The sequence below is a fragment of the Podarcis vaucheri genome (assembly GCF_965113315.1).
Source record: "Podarcis vaucheri genome assembly, chromosome: 2".
Classification (NCBI taxonomy): Eukaryota; Metazoa; Chordata; class Lepidosauria; order Squamata; family Lacertidae; genus Podarcis; species Podarcis vaucheri.
In genome coordinates this window covers 65,707,346-65,724,086 of record NC_138760.1, presented here as the reverse complement: position 1 = coordinate 65,724,086, position 16,741 = coordinate 65,707,346, and the positions used below count along the sequence as shown (strand labels likewise).

Here is a 16,741-nt window from a genome sequence, read left to right as displayed (position 1 = left end):
ACGGGTTCCCCACAATAAGTGAAGCGTCACAAACAAATGCCTCTTTCCGAGTTGGGTCTTTCAGGACTTTTGTGGCCCTTCCGTTTCGCAAAGTCGGGGCAAGGAAGAGGAGCCGCGCGCGGCGGAACCCTCACCCGTCAACCCCGCCGCCTTCCACGTCCCTCGACAGACCTCGCCGGCTGCCTCCAGCGCTTGGAAATAGTCCCGGTGGCTTCAAGGGACGGGGCCCTCTCCCACCCAGAGCCAGCGACGGACAGGACGGCGGCGACCAGCCTCCTCAAAGCGCGGAGGCGCGCGGAGAGAGGAGAATCCTTCCGCAACTGACACCTCCGCAGCTGCAGGCGCGACTCGAGGCTCGCCGACGAGCCCCTTCTTAACCCACCTCCAGCTTTGGAAGCGCCCTTCTCCCCTTTCAGCCGGGGCTATTTGCGCAGCTCCCGCGCGCGCTGGGAGGAGACTGAGGAGAAACCATTGGGGTGGGGGAGGCTACCCGCGTCGGAATCCCCAGGGAGGACGAGGAGTGGGCTGGCGAGCTTCTCCCCCTCCCCAGTCCCAGAGCGCTGAGGGAGGAGGAGGAGGAGAGTCCACCACCCACCTACCTCCCCGCCCCCGCCCCGCGCAGCTGGAGGGCCATGCTAGGGAAAGAGGCCACGCTTCCCAAACTTCCTGCCCCACTTTCCTCAACAGCCGGCTGCCAGGAGGTGCCGCCGCCGAGCGCGCCCCAAGTGTGAGGAGCGAGGAGAGAGCCGCCTCAGGAGCCGCCGCCGCCGCCTCCCCCCTGAGGGGACCCTGAACCCGCCACCCTCCCCGCGCAATGAGCGAGCCCCGGGAGAAGAAGGCGCCCGCGGCTTCGCCCCCCGGCGGCACTGGCAAGGGCCCCGCCGTCGTCTCGCTGCTCTTCTCGCTCCTCTCGGTGGGCGCCTGCTTCCTGCTCAACGCCAAGACCTCTCGGCTCGAGGGCCGGCTGGTGGCCCTCGAGGAGGAGTTGGCCGCCGGCCGCGCGTGGAGCCCCGGCGAGCAGCTCGGCGCCGAGCCCCTGCTCGCCCTGCTGCAGCCTCAGGTGGACGGGCTCCTGCAGGAGGTGAGTGGACAGAGAGGCGGACGGGCTGCTGGCGCCTGGGACGCCTAGGAGGCGGGCAGGGTTGCGGCAGCTCTCTCCGTCTCCAACTTCTCCAACAACTGGCGGTGATTGACAGGGATCCAACCGTGGCGTATGCCAAGCGCCCTGAGCCGCATGAAGAGTGCCTTCCAAGGCTGACCAAGCCCGGGAGCCTCGCGAACGTGTCGTGGCCAGAGCTTTCGATCTGATGAAGCGCTGGCAGACCGTCGCTCCCCCAAGCGCGCGCTGTGCTATGTTCGCCTTGAAAGTGCCTTCCAGGACACTGATGTCGCTTCTGCTGCAGCAGGCGAATCGGGTTACCTCTTCTCACTTAGCTGCTGGAGGGGCAGGCAGACTAGCGTCTCCAGCTTCTTTGAATGCGAAGTTTATGGGGTGCCCTTGGTTGCGTGCTGTTATCCTCCTCCTCCCTCCAAGGAGTTTGGAACAGCGTTCCTTATACTTCTCTCTCCACCCTCTTCCTCATTAAAACAGCCTAGGCTGAGATATATCGACTGGCCCAGTGTAGTGCAGTGAACTGAGCGGCTTAGAACTCAGATTTCCTTGGCCCTTGTCACACACTGCCAGGAAAATATGTTCAGATTCCAGGGCTATGAGTTCCAAAAGGTGGGGAGCAAAAGAGTGCTTTTGAGCATGTGCAGAATGCTGTCCCATCAGTACACTACAGCCATCTCCAGTACATCTGGGATTAGAGGAGAAAGAGCTTTCAGATCAAAGGGTGTGATTTCATAGAATCATAGAATTGTTGCATTGGAAGGGATCACAAGGATCATCAAGTCCAACCCCCTGCAGTGTGGGAATCTTTCACCCAGCATGGGGCTCAAACCCAGGACCCTGAGATTAAGAATCTCATGCTCTACCAACTAAACCATCACTCAGGGGAAAGCTTGGCCATTAGCACCTTTTGAAAACATGCATTGCTGACTGAACCAATTTTTCGAAAATAAGTGCTTTGCAGGTCTCTGCTATGGACCACTGAAGAAGTTTGAATATTACAAACATCACATTCTGTAAGACTGAGGAAATCCATATCATTTTAACAATAATTCCTCAAAATAAGAGGTACTTTAGTAACCTTTTGATGTTAGTGCTATTGTAAGATTTAAAGAGAAATTTAATTGCATTTCTCGAGTACTTCTGAATAGAGTTGCAAAAGTTTACAAAGTGTGACCCATATCTTGGAGCTTGTGTGCTAATTGCATGATGAAAAGCATTTTGATGGATGCTAAGGCTTGTATGGAAGCAAAGTGCCAAACATTTTACTGCTTACAAAAGTTAATTGTGTTTCCTCAAGAGGACCTTCCTAATTGCCCAGCTTCTTTGATCCATATGGTGATGAAACTTCATGATTCTCCACTGGTGTGTTCTCTTTTTGTGAGAACCACTAATATAAATGTGAGAAAGAGCCTTGTAGCACCATAAAGACCAACACATTTATTTATTTATTGCATAAGCTTTCATTATAATATAAATATACAAGTCTTTAAAGTGCACAATGTTTTCAAGTTTTTTTTTATTATTCTGTTGCAATGAGCTAATATTGATTATCTCTCCAGAGACTAGTGTGAAGGCTCATGCCAGAGAATGATATTGGACCAGTAGTTTTAGATAACATTCATGATGACACTTAGGGTTTTCTTATCCATAAGACTTTGGCCAGCTGTTTGAATTCTGGAGATCATGGATAGACCTTTTAACTGTTAAATGCTTCAGATCCAGACTCGCACTAAGAGCACAGTTTCCCTGTGAGTTGTCTTGATATTAGATTGTACAAGACAGCTCAGGTCTCTTGGTTGTGAATACTTTATGAAAAATATATGTAAAATAAGGCCAGAGTAAATCATTATGTAGGTATAGCTCCATTATGGAAAAACTGCCCCCAAATTGCTCAATGTTTAAACCTGACAGCAGTGTATATAGGCTGTCTTTAACCCGTTTTGCTGTTGATTGTGAGCAGCCAAGTCAAGGAAATAGTAGCAGGGAGTTTTCACATGGACCTGACGGATACAGATCTTGCAGAGCTTCAAATGTCATCCATCAAACATGGACAGTTCTGGATAGTGTGGGCATGCTTCCCAGGCTACATGGATTCTTAAGTCTGCTGTATTACTAACAGCTCACTCATTTAAGGCAATTGTCCAATAACTGTTAAGCATATTCCATCCTAATCCCTTTGCTGCACAGTAAAACTTGCAGTATATCCTGGAGTGCGCTCCTGGCTATAGATAGAGCACTTGTATCAGTATTTTGGATTTGGGATGGAATTTCTATGTCATTTGTATGATCAGTTCAAGGTTATTTGTATGTGATAAATAACTAGAACAGCCTACCCTAGCCTGGTGCCCTCCAAATGTTTTGGACTACAACTCTTATTGGTCCCAGCCAGCATGGCCAAGTTGGTGAGGACTGATGAAAGCTGCAGTCTGAAACACCTGAAGGGCACACGGTTAGGAAAGACTGATCTAGAAGAGCAAGAGGGGAGGAGTGGGGAAGTCGCTTTTGGAGTAGTAGTAGTAGTGCAGCGAAAGGAACTGACATAGCAGAATCAGTTCTTTACTTGGAATGATAATTACGGATAAGATATGGACAGCATATATATGTTGGTCTGATTTTAGGTTAAAGAGGCATCATTGTAAAGATAGCAAAATACAGATGGGAGGCAAAATCTTAGCTCTCTGATGGGAACTTTCATCCCTGTCCAGATACATTTTGCAAATCAGTAATTTTTGATTAGTATTACAAATTGTTTCTTGCCCTGTAAAATGGAATTCGATTGTTGGATAATGTTTAATTGTTGAGCAATTTTTGAGCATATTTGAGCAATTTTTTTAAGTGTTTTGACTGTACTGAAGCACTTGGATGATAAATCAATGAATAATTAACACTGTTGATTAACCATTGATTAACACCATGTATGGGCAGGGTATTAATAATAATAATAATAATAATAATAATAATAATAATAATAATCAGATTATTATTATTATTATTATTACTAAGTCAGCTGCTTTGTTTTAAATGAGTGCCAGGGAAATTCTATGTGTGTCTGCTCCAGGTTAAATTCTGAGCTTATATCCAGGTATGTGTGTGTAGGATTGCAGTCTAAGGCTGCAATACTTTACGCATTTAGTGGTGTATAAGCCCCATTGAACTCAGTGGACTTCTCAATAAATGCACCTAGAATTACACTATAATGTCTAGCAAGTATTGGCTATGATGAAGGTTACGGTACATTTCCAAGATGGGCATTTACCAAGATCATATTTACATTCATATAAACAAATAATATGGAAATCCATAAGTTCCTTAGGAAATGCTTTCTTATTATTTATGTTCTTATGATGATAGGGTGGCCAGGTGAAAGAAAGAAAGAAAGACAGACAGACAGACAGACCAGGGCTCCTGCTCCTTTATTAATTGTGTAGAAGAGAGAATTGTATGTAAGCTACACCTCCTGAAATTCCATTCTCAACTATTAAAGCTGCCAGAGTCCTCACCTCTCCTTTACTTGGCCACCCTAGTAGTAGGCTCATATACCGTACTTAGCAACACTCCCTGAAACTTACTACTACATGTTAGGTGTTTGACAGTTAAGGATTGTGCATTACTTGTTGCATTATGTGAATCACTTCCTTTTATAATATTGTCATGTATGTCAGAAGATAATTCTTAGCCTCAAAATCCACAGTATGAAGAACTAGTTCTTCATTGCTTTCCTATATTTTATAAGATGGTTCACTGGTTTCCTTGATGCTATTTGCTCATGTGCATAAGCCACAAATGGACTTGATGGCTTCAGGATTTGAACAATTCACTGATTGACTAAGGAATAATGGAAGGCAGTATAGAAAAGCAATCTTAAACCTTGAAAGTTCTTTTTGCTAAAGCATTTCCTTAAGGGAAGCAAATGTAATGTTGCCTATTAACTGTGTTGCCAGTTTGTTATTTTTAGTTGTTATGGGACAGTGCCAAAGAAGGGAGGAGATGTCACTGAAGGGAGATCAGTGATGGCATGCTAGCTGAAAGAAGAGAGCTCCAAGGGGGCATTGCAGCATGTGGTATAGCTCACTCTCATACTGCACAAAATGTCCCAAGAGTATCTCTGTAGGTGAAACCACACAGTCATGGAGATCTCAAATGAACTTGCATAGAAATATTCTTAAGGACAAGAACAGCTTGTCGTCAAAGGGTGAGCATTTCTCCCAGGCTACCACCTCTCTGACCTGTCAGACCTTGTCCTAAAGGAAACCTGTAGAATTCCTCTAATCAATAAGTTAGGAAATCAGTTACAGTGGTACCTCGGGTTAAGTACTTAATTCGTTCCGGAGGTCTGTTCTTAACCTGAAACTGTTCTTAACCTGAAACACCACTTTAGCTAATGGGGCCGCCTGATGCTTCATCCTGAAGCAAAGTTCTTAACCTGAGGTACTATTTCTGAGTTAGCGGAGTCTGTAACCTGAAGCGTATGTAACCCAAGGTACCACTGTACTTTGGTGAATACACAGAGCAAATAGGCTAAGTAGAGCAGATGAAGGTGATGGACTACATGGAACTGGCGGAAATGACTGGCAGAATCTGAGACCAGGGAGAAGAGTCGGTGGAAGAAGATTGGAAGAAATTTAAAGACTATTTACAGAAATATTGTAAAATTAATGAATGTTAGAATGATGTCAGAATGAAGTTAAGTGGTTTAAGCAGCAATGTTTTAAAGTGCATGAAAAATGGATTATTAACAGGTGAGAACTTAAAGTTATATTATATTAAGTTAAAGGATTAAGATAAAAACAAAGAGGGAAAGAAATTGCTGAATCAACTAACTAAATTGGAATACAAAAAAGGGAGGTGTGAGGAGGTCAGGGAAGCAAGGATATGAATATATGACATGGAAAGATTGATGTGTTTTCTTTTTAAATGTTTTTTTATCTTTTTTCTGTATTTTGTATTTTTCTTTTTTTCTTTTTTTCTTTTTTCTATTCTTTTTACTTATGTAATTTTTTTCCTTTGAAAACGTAATAAATATCATATTAAAAAAACCAAACAAATAGGCTAAGTAGAGAAACTTCTCTGTTTTTGTTAATAGATTGTGTATAGCTAGGCAAACTGCCTTCCTCCAACGAACATTCAGAGTTACTTTGGAGGCAGCCAGTTTGCCCAGCTATATCCATCATTATCTTGGAACTGGTCCTCACCAACAAGGAGAAACTGACCGACAATTGTGGAAGTACTGGGAACTTTGGGAGAAAGTGATCGTGTCCTTTGAGCTTCATTATACAAAGGCATTTTGATTCAAAAATTAAAAAAAATTAATGCTTTTCATGAAATATTTTTCCATCTTATCATGCATTTGCCACTTTTAGTGAAATCCTATGCAATCTTGTTCAGAGGCAAGTCCCATAGAGTTTAATGGAGTCTACTCCCAGGTAAATTGTGCATAGGATTACAGCCCAAATGACAGTTCCAATTTGTATGTTGTGCCCTGCATTTTTTCATTTACAGTGGTACCTTGGTTTAAGAACAACTTAGTTTATGAACAACTTGGATTAAGAATGCTGCAGACCTGGAAGTAGGTGTTTTGGTTTGTGAACTTTGCCTTGGAATAAGAACATGTTACGTTTCCTGTTGAGTGTGTTCCATTTGTAAATTGAGTTCCCCGCTGCTATGGGAAAGCACACTTTGGTTTAAGAACGTTTTGGTTTAAGAACGGACTTCTGGAACAGATTAAGTTCATAAACCAAGGTACCACTGTGTTCGCACTTGTCCTTTTGTCACTTTGGTTCCAGATAAATCCTTAGGATGGCTTACAAAATCAAACAACTTAATCTTTTTTTATAGAATAAATCAGTTAAATCCCCATAAACAAGTGCAAATTGCACTCCAAAAAGTAAACATAAAAAGTTGCATGAAATAACACCCAACTCACTTCTCAAACTCCTGCTAAAATTTATGTTTGCACTGTTCTCATGTTAAATTGGAATCTGCCTGGCAGGCTTTCCTGGTAAGGGAATTCTTATTCTTATTCTTAAAATTTATATACCACCCTTCACCTGAGGATCACAGGGCAGTTTACAATATAAAGAGGAGCAGTTAACTACTGAGAGAGTCCAGCTCTTTTGTGTCTTCCAGTCAGGGCAAAGAAAAGGCTCTGGGCTGGGTCTCTTCTAAGTGTATTCTGAGTTTGACGAAAGAATTTTTTCCTCAATCTTGGCTGTGGTTGTTTAGGGCTTAAAGGTTAAAACTAGCACTCAGAATTGCACTTGAAAAGAAGGTGGAAAGCAACTGGTTTTAGCATCTGGTTAATGTATTCCCTTTGGCTCACCCTGTAACTAATCAGGCAGACACTTTTGGACCTGGCAAAGTTTCTCAACAGTCTTTGGAGGCCACCCCATACAGAGTGCATTACAGTAGTCCACGCTGAAGGTTACAAAGCCATGTGTCTCAGAGGCCATCCTTCTGTAGGAGTGACCACAGCTGCTAAATGAGTCAAAACGGAGGGGTATTATTATTATTATTAATAATAATAATAATAACAATAATAACAATAATATCACAGCCCTACCTGGAAATTCAGGTGTGTTTTATGTTGTCTTCTTTTGATTGTATGAACTTTTAAAGGCAGGGATTATCTCTTACTGTGTTAGAAAAATGCTTATGAGTGGTTTTAGTTAGGAATGTAGGTGAGCACTTTATAAATAATCTAAAGAAAGCAAAGAAGGAAATATAAGAGTGAATTGTTAAAACTGCTTTGGACTCTGGACATGTGGATTCTGTTTGTTATCAGTGGTACTAGGTGAGCAAAGTATGAAGCTTGAAGGAATCTTTTTAGTGTGGGTACACGTAAAATGCTTAATACTGATTCCCAGAGTTGCATCCAGAGGGTAGGTTATATGAAAGTATAGGCCGGTTGTTGGCAGCCAAGAAAAGTTATTGGTGTCTATCATGTAAGGCAAAAAATGTACCTAAAGGCCCTCTCTCTCAGCAATGTAATAGTTAAGAAAATTATTGTTTTAAAATGCATCAATGTATATGCTTAATCCTTAGTGTGCAAACCTATGATCCCTGGGAGCATGACTCAGGGGTCTAGAATGCTTCTGGTCTTTCTCAGCAGATGGAGGAGACATATGCCCTTGGATAGTGAGATCCAGCCTCGTGTGACCTTACAACTGCAGAAACCTCCATGGTCCTTGCCTTGTTGATACAGGAGTTCTAGTGTTGGTAGAAGCAAAAAAAATATCGTGCTGGAGGCATTTTAGTGAAGGTATAGATTTGAAGTAGTTAGGTGCAACTGAACCTAGAAGACAGGGTGATCAAGACATGTGCCAGTCATGCAGCAGGTGTATGTATTCTCCATGAGTGGGGATATAGTTTTTTAAAAAACATGACAAAACTCAGCAAGGAAAAATGCCATTCTGTTCTACCTTCTTCTTTGCCATTATGTACACTTCAAGCTCTAGATATGGCAGATCAGCATCCTCCACTTTGGATTCTTATGACATCATTAATTGCATATCATCAATGTGAATTTTACATCTGGAAAAATAATTGTTATTTGAATTTGCAACATTTAATTTTTTAGAAAATTGGTTTCAGCAGCTAGTATTTACACTTGATTTTAATGTAGAATATTGTTAGAAATGTCTGTCATTGTTTAGTTAAAATTTGAGTCATAGGGCAGAAAACCAGCAGAGACATTGGGAAGTAATTAAAACTTTGCAGGGGGTGCAAAACCCGAATATGGTTATCTGTTCAAATATTTAATAAGTTTGCGAAGAGCTTTTTGGAAGTATAGCCAAATGAAATTCTAAATAGTGCAGTCAAAGGCTTCTCTGTAAACTTTACTTTGGTACCAAGTTGCCATTTAAATAAAAAATTTAATGCATTAACACCCCCTGCCCAAAGGCTGGGAAGTAGTAATACCTCTCTACTTGTTCTGAAACAAAGACATAATTCAAAGTGGATGGTTTTCATGCTAGAGCAGAAATGTTAATGAGTGCAGATTAAAGAAGTATGTAGTTGTAAACAAACAACACTGGTTTAATTCACAATAACTATATTGTTTCCTAGTAGCCTTAAAACATTCAGCTTATTGGCCAGTCCTAAAACTTGGAAGTGTCTGCAACTACGTTTGGAACTAGACATTTTGGAACAATATGGTTTTGCAATTGAGGGAGTGAATCAAAATGTGAGTGTTTAATCCTTTCCTTGAATTCTCCCCTGCATGTTCTCCCAGACCATAAATGATCTACACACCCCCGAAGGAAATCACTACTTAAGGAGAAACACCGTGGTTTGGCATTTGTGGGAGAGAATTGGAGCAAAACATGGCAAAATGGTTGTGGTGTTTGTGCTACAAGCAGATCCAATTATGAATGCTATTGCTGCTGTTTTTGTTATTTAGTATTATTTATTAAATTTATATACTGTCCTTCATCAAAAGACTGCAAGGTGGTTTACAACATACAGCACAAATATCTGTACAATACAAAAACCAATACTCCCAATACTCGCATTTCTTCATCTTAAAAGACAAAACAGTCCCATGGATGCTAGCTAATGTGAAATACAACCAAGAGTTGTTTAGTGTTACTACCCATGTTGTTGGGAATTCAGCAGTCTTTATAAATGACAACTCTTAAGCATTTCATAAAATAAATAACTACGTTAGGGATTTGGAGTTAAGCCTTCTAGAACTCTGCACAGAAGAACATGGAGAAGTACGCTAGTCACCAACGTACTAAGAGTGTTCTGTTTCTGAATCAATTCATCACACTTGGTTTAAAAAACCCCACCACCCCCACCAAAAATGACCCCAAGATTAGAAAAGCCTTCTTCATATACAGGCAGGGGCAACCTTTCATACCCTAATAAATTTCCACCATTGCCATGTATTTGGGAGTGCTGTATCATAGAATCTCATAACTGTAGGCTAAAACAGTGAAATGGACTTCCTCAAAAGGGGTGGACTCTCCTTCCCTGAAGGTTTTTAAGCAGAGATTGGATGGCCATCTGTCATGGATACTTTACTTGAGATTCCTGCTGTGCAGGGGGTTGGATTAGATCAGGCACCCCCAAACTCAGCCCTCCAGATGTTTTGGGACTACTATTCCCATCATCCCTAACCACTGGTCCTACTAGCTAGGGATCATGGGAGCTGTAGGCCAAAAACATCTGGAGGGCCAAGGTTGAGGAAGCCTGGATTAGATGATGCTCAGGACCCTCCCAACTCTACAATTCTATGGTTCTATGAAGTCTTCTACAAAGAAAGTTTAGACGGCACACCACATGCTAACAATACAGATTGTGGTCAATCTGTACAGTTTTAATTCTCATGGTTTCAGTGGGCGGGGGGTGTAAGCATGGGCTTAACTTTCCTATTGAAATCAGCGGGCCTTAATGCTTAACTTTGGATTGTATGTATATGAATAATAGCAGTAATACAGTTTAAAGGGTGCACTTGCATGCACACACCCACATCACTTCTTTTCTGTAATTATATTCTTTTGTCCTCCCACCCCCCAACAGAAACTGAGTGAAGGATTAGCCAAACTGCGTACAGCAAGAGACGTATCATCTGAATGCAGGTGCCCACCAGGTATGTAGAATGGTCACTTGTTGTTACTGAGAATGTCTTACCAGAAAAATATGAAAAACACCTGCAGTGATTTTTTTATGATGAGAATTGTCCTCCTGACATGCATTTGCCCGTGTGCAATTGCAAAGAGGTTTTGAGTGTAGAAAGGTTATCTTCCCTCTCAAAGTAATCTGACAGACTTCTCTGCTGCAGATGGTAAGAAACGAGTAGCTGATGTGATAAATTCATTGCCCTTTGCGATTTCTACAATGGCTTTGCCCTCATCATGCTATAAATTATGCCTGATATATAAATTATACACTTACATGCTTTTTCTGTTTATCAAAAGTAACCTTTATCAAATCTCCAAGTCCTTTCACTGAGTCGGTGGCGGACTTTGAGCTCTCAAATTTCAGTGGTGCCTTGTGCAACACTAAAATTTGGCATCCCTCCCCCCTCTTGCTCCATTCTACAGCATTGTTGTGGCGCCCCTTGCAGCCCAGCGTCCAGTGCAGCCACACCAGTTGCACTACCCTAAACCCACCTCTGACTTACTATGTAAGAACTGCCTTTATATAGTCACCCTGTAAGCTTTTCACCGCTCATCGTAGCAAATAACTCAAATGAATAATTGAATGGTTTTGATATGTTTTTGTTACAGCTGTGTTTTGTGAGGTCAAACTAATGAATAAGTGTCTAATGGCTTCAGTATGGACAAAGTATGCAAATACTCAGTTGTTTGTATGAATATTGCCCATAATACTTGGAGCAGCATGAAGCATGCTATCCCATATTAGACATGTCTGCGCATCATACGAGCAGGGTCGTTTTTTAGATGATGGGGTCAAATGCTTCCATATGAATATCTTTGTTTTGTACAGAAACCAAAGTCCACCTACACATCGTTGGTTCATATATTATTTAGTAATGAAAACATCGCAGGCTCCAGCATTTGGAACCATAACAGACAAAAGATTGCAAGCAGGAATTTTCCTGACCTAAGTGGACATAAAACTTATAAGTCTGGCTCAGCTTCGTTTCTGAAATCGTGAGAAAGGGGAAAGCATGCTATCTTCTTTTGATCTTTAAATTATGTATAATAGTTTTAAATATTCGACTTATAGCTCTTTTAAACGTAACAGTATAATTGCAGTCCTCTTACTTAGCTAACCACTAGCAAATAAATTGATAGCTGTCTTTAAGCTCAAAGTCTAGACTGACTTTCTTTAAAATAGGCTAGATTGATTGAGACGTTAATCTAAAATTCTTTCTTGCATGTCAAAATGTCAGTTACGTTTGAGGAACAGGAAGTCTGTCTAATTTTTAAATGTATGTTTTGGTTGTTGGAGCAGAATGAATATCTTTCATTGGGGTTTCCGATTACAGTCTTGTGTCCATTTTGCATTGAAATGTATGCTTCCACTGCAGAGTTAGTCTCGATTCCTAGCAGAGTAGACATAGCATTATTGTTACAGTGGGCTGGCACTACTGTTGGCGGACCTTATCCTTGGCACGAAAACACTTGTGAGGCTGATTTGTAGGATTGAGCTGTTCCATATTTTTGCCTTCTCTTTTGTGTTAATACCTACACTTGAAAACAAAATACAGCTAGGTTCCCTGATTATGATGACACTGGTCTGCTAGCTAGGAAAAGTGATTCAGGATCTGGGTAAGTGAGGGGGTTTGGGGTTGCATTTGACATTTTGCAGTCAACTGATATCTGCTAATGTTAAGCGGTTAGAATAGCTTAGGAGGTTCTCTTGCTGGCCTTTTGTTCACCCTGCCTACTGGGTCATAAAGCCACCACCTTTCTGAAGCTAAGCAGGTATGAGTCTGGTCAGTGTCTGAAGGAGTGACTGCTTGGGAACCGCATGTGTGCCATTTTGGGCTCCATCTCAGGAGAACAGTCAGATATAAATGCAGAATTAAAAAATATGACAGGAAGACAAAATAAGAGAGTGAGACGGGAAGGATTGAGGGAAACCCGTCTCCTTCTTTATGTGCTTCTTTTTGTCCTTCTGTTCTTCTTGAGAAGCAATCTTCTTGCCTACCTGCCTTCTTCTCCATCCTCCTCCATTCTCTGGTCTCTTCAGGGCCAAACTGGACAATAAATCTGCACTCAGATTGCCAGTCATTTTAAAGGAAGTTATATAGGGAGAGGTTTGGATCAGGGCTGCAGTGCTGAGGGGAGGGACATTTATCCCTCCCTGCACATGATTTCCCCTATCTGCATTGCCCCTCACTGTGGGGAAAATCATGTCAATTTCTGTATGGAACTAAATTCGTGACTTGAGAACAAGGGAAGCATGTGGCTGTGGCTTTCAGCTTGGCAACTGCCATGCCTATAGTTCTGCTTTAAAAGGAGAAGAAAAATATTCCAGGAACATGGTAAAGTTGTCTTCCAGCAGAGTGATTATACTCATACATAGGCTAATTTATTGGTAGATCTACTTACTGGGCAATTACAGGAGTTGCGGCCAGTATTGTGGCAAAATTCTCATTTAACTGGATCAGTATATGAGGTGCCAGTTATGGCCAGCATCCAAAGAGCTACCACTTAGCTGTGCTCAGAGTCTTGGGGCATGGCCAGTAGGACTGGCCTTTTTAATTTTAAATAGCAGACACACATGTGATGTAACATAAACTATTTTGGAAAATCACCTCCACTAAAAAAACATTTGTTGCATGGGATGTAGGTTGCTGATTAAGACATATGGAACCAGTGGTATAGGCTCTTGGGATCTTGGCCTGAAACCACAGAACCATGATTCATTAAACAAAAAAATATTTGGGTTCAAACACTATTATAAATTGCGACACATGATTGAAAATTGATCAAAAGATTCAGACACTTGCCCTCCTCTCCTTGCTGCCTTGGAGTCTATGTTAGGACCTATTGCGTGTCGAGACCCCGCAGCCACCCTCTCATTAGAAATAACACACACAAGGACACAGATATTAGGTTTATGTTATTGGGCAAATTTTGGCCGCAACTTTATTGAATTACAGAATGTGAGCAGTATTGGCTTAGGCATTGATTGGACCTGACTATATCTGACTCCTGCACATTGTGCAGGAAGTCCAGTAAGGGTAAGCCACCGGTAGGGGGAGCCCTATCGATGCGAACCAACTCAAGCTCCCCCTGGTGTTCCCGTCGGGGTCGTGCCAAGGCCCTAGCCCCCAGTCGGGCTTCGGACAAGATCAACACCCCTGGATTCCTTTAACGGAATACCCTTAAGCATGGAGGGGCAGGTGATGGCCACACCTCCCCTCCCCCATACAAGATCAAACAATGCCTAACCACAACCCTAACAAAATTGTGACGATTGCTACAAGGTAGGCGAAAACCAAGTGGCCAGTGCCAATTCGCCAAGAGGAAAAATTCCTACCAGGCCCCTCGGACAACCAAGGCAACCAACCGAAGTCCATAGCAAGGCCATTGCCTAACCTGCAAAATAGGGAGGAGGGAGGGTGTTGAGGAAGCGAGCCAAAGAGGAAGTCCTCTGGCTCGCTTCTCAGTTTAAATGGCCCCTGGCCATGTCCCCCTGGCCAGCGGATTGGCTGGCTGGGCTCTGATGTGGGTGGCCACGCAGTCCACTGCAACTCCTCCCCACTGGGAAGTGGAGCGGATTTGTAATATCACTGGGGTGTACCACTCACTTACGCCTGGTCCAGTGATCAACAGGCGCCACAGAGGCTGTGGAACCCTTTAAATGACTCTAGAGAGACATAGGGAGAGTAGATGAAGTAACTGGAGATTAAGGAGAAAAGCATGGAGGAGAAACAGAATGAAGGAGGATGGCTGTTTGGGGCATGGGAAGAGGGAATACCTTCAATAGGTGTGCCTGAGGAAGGAGGCAAGGCAGCCAGCAGGAGTAAGTGCCATTATTGGCAGTGAGAGGAAGGCAGGGTGGGGAGAGCAGTAGGAACTTGCCCACTTGAAAGAGGTGATCCATACTCATACCCTTGGCAAAGAACAGAGGCTCTGGGAACAGCAGCAAAGTTAAGCTGGATCCTTTATTAAAAATATTTCTTAATTTAAAACCAACAAATAAGCATGAAAACATAAAACAAAACAAGAGTCGAACAAAAACAGAAAAAATTAAAAAAACCACAAAATCATCCAAAATGTTTGTGCAAATAAGTAAAGCTATGAATGTTGGTGCCAGACATGCCTCCTTAGGAATGACATTACAATGGTGGGGTGCTACTCAAGAAAAGGCCTTCTGCTAAAGAGGCTACCTGATCTTAATTCATAGACACTGTGGTATGGTATTTGGACCTCAGGCTGTTTAGGGTATTCAATATAAGCTGGGCATTCCTTAGGAGAGGAGAAAGGTCCTTCTAAGTCTTCCAGCTCATGGACACCTGACATGGCCTGGCACAACCTGGGTAACCCCTGAGAGGCACAGGTGGGACCAGGAGAAATTTGTGATTGGAGAGGAACCATTCCACTACAAAGTATGAGAGAGATGACTCTGGGAAAGATCTGTGGCTGACATCCCAAGGACAGCCCTTGAGGGGCCACAAGAATGCTTCTTCGGGTCCACAGCAGGTGCTAGACAGAGCTCCACTTCTTGAGAGAGAAGCCAGACTATAGACTTAAAACCTCTATGCCAGTGACATAAAATAACTGTTTGGAACTTCTCCATGTCTTGTCTTTCTTTATGGAGCCCATGGATGAGGGCCAGCTCAGCATTGGCCTTACTAAGGGATAGGAACACAGTTGTCTACAAATAACCAAATGTTCTTGATCTTAAGTTAACTTTCTAAAAATAAATTGGGAGGTTTATTGATCTCTCGTTAATGCAGAAGCTCAATAGTACGTTTCCGAGCACAACTCAAAGTGTTGGTGTTGACCTTTAAAGCCCTAAAGGGCCTCGGCCCAGTATCCCTGAAGGAACGTCTCCACCCCCATCATTCTGCCCACATGCTGAGGTCCAGCGCCAAGGGCCTTCTGGCAGTTCCTTCATTGTGAGAAGCAAAGCTACAGGGAACCAGGCAGAGGGCCTTCTCGGTAGTGGTGCCCACCCTGTGGAACGCCCTCCCATCAGATAAACAGATGAGATAAACAACTACCTGACATTCAGCAGACATCTTAAGGCAGGGAAATTTTTAATGTATGACATATTAGTGTATTTTTGGTCTTTGTGGAAGCCACTCAGAGTGGCTGGGGAAACCCAGCCAGATGGGTGGGGTACAAATAATAAATTATTATTATTATTATTATTATTATTATTATTATTATTATTATTATTATTATTATTTGCTCCCAACCATGTATGTACAGGAACACAGCCTTAGCCACAACTAACTTAAGTTGTGTGGAAAATGCAGATATTCCACTGGAAGTGTCCTCTGAAACTCACAAGTAGCAATCTTTCTATAAAGCCTTTGGCATAGTTGACCACCAGAGGGAGCTAATATTATTTCATGAATACCATAGAAACCAAAGTATTGAAACCATTAAGAGAAATTTGCTAATAAATCATCTGAAATCCATTCTATAATGTGGAAAATTGCTCTAGAGCTTTGCAAGCCAAATAGTCTAGAAAAACTGTTCAGTTTCTCATTTGTTCTCTTTATTTGGCTATTAATGCATCTAGATAATGTTTTCTGCTGTAGTGTGACTGGAACTTCATGCAAGTGCCATAGCTCAACTACAGTCTCAACAGTATTGTGTGTACAATATTGTGTGTACAATAAGGGCTTTTTTACACTTTGGACTGGAACATTGCATGATGAAAGGGAAACTGAATCAAAATACTTTTTGTACAAGCAGAAGGACAGTAACTGCTACAGAACCTACTTAACGTATCACAGTACAAACCTAGTGCAAGCATTTTTTGAATCTTACTTTTTGAAATAGTTTGTTTCTACTTACGTTTCTATGAATTTAGCAAATGGTTTTTAAGTAGAAATACATTATTACATTGGAAGGTTGCAACATTGTAGAATATTTCACCTAAATATTCAAGTTGTAGAATTCATGCTAACAGTACTTTCCTCCCCTAATGGGCACCACTGAAAAACACTGTTTCTGCTTTGATTTTAAA

The 16,741-nt window shown here is 42.3% G+C and overlaps 1 protein-coding gene across 1 annotated transcript in view; it reads left to right on the top strand.

Annotated features, from left to right (window-relative positions):
• The first annotated feature begins 266 nt into the window (after positions 1–266).
• COL23A1 (collagen type XXIII alpha 1 chain) overlaps positions 267–16,741 on the top strand; it is a 318,897-nt gene continuing 302,422 nt past the window's right edge. Inside the window, exons 1-2 of the mRNA XM_082211538.1 lie at positions 267–1,081; positions 10,637–10,706. Coding sequence (XP_082067664.1) covers positions 815–1,081; positions 10,637–10,706 — 337 coding nt within the window. The 5' untranslated portion in view covers positions 267–814. The remainder of the gene's footprint in view (positions 1,082–10,636; positions 10,707–16,741) is intronic.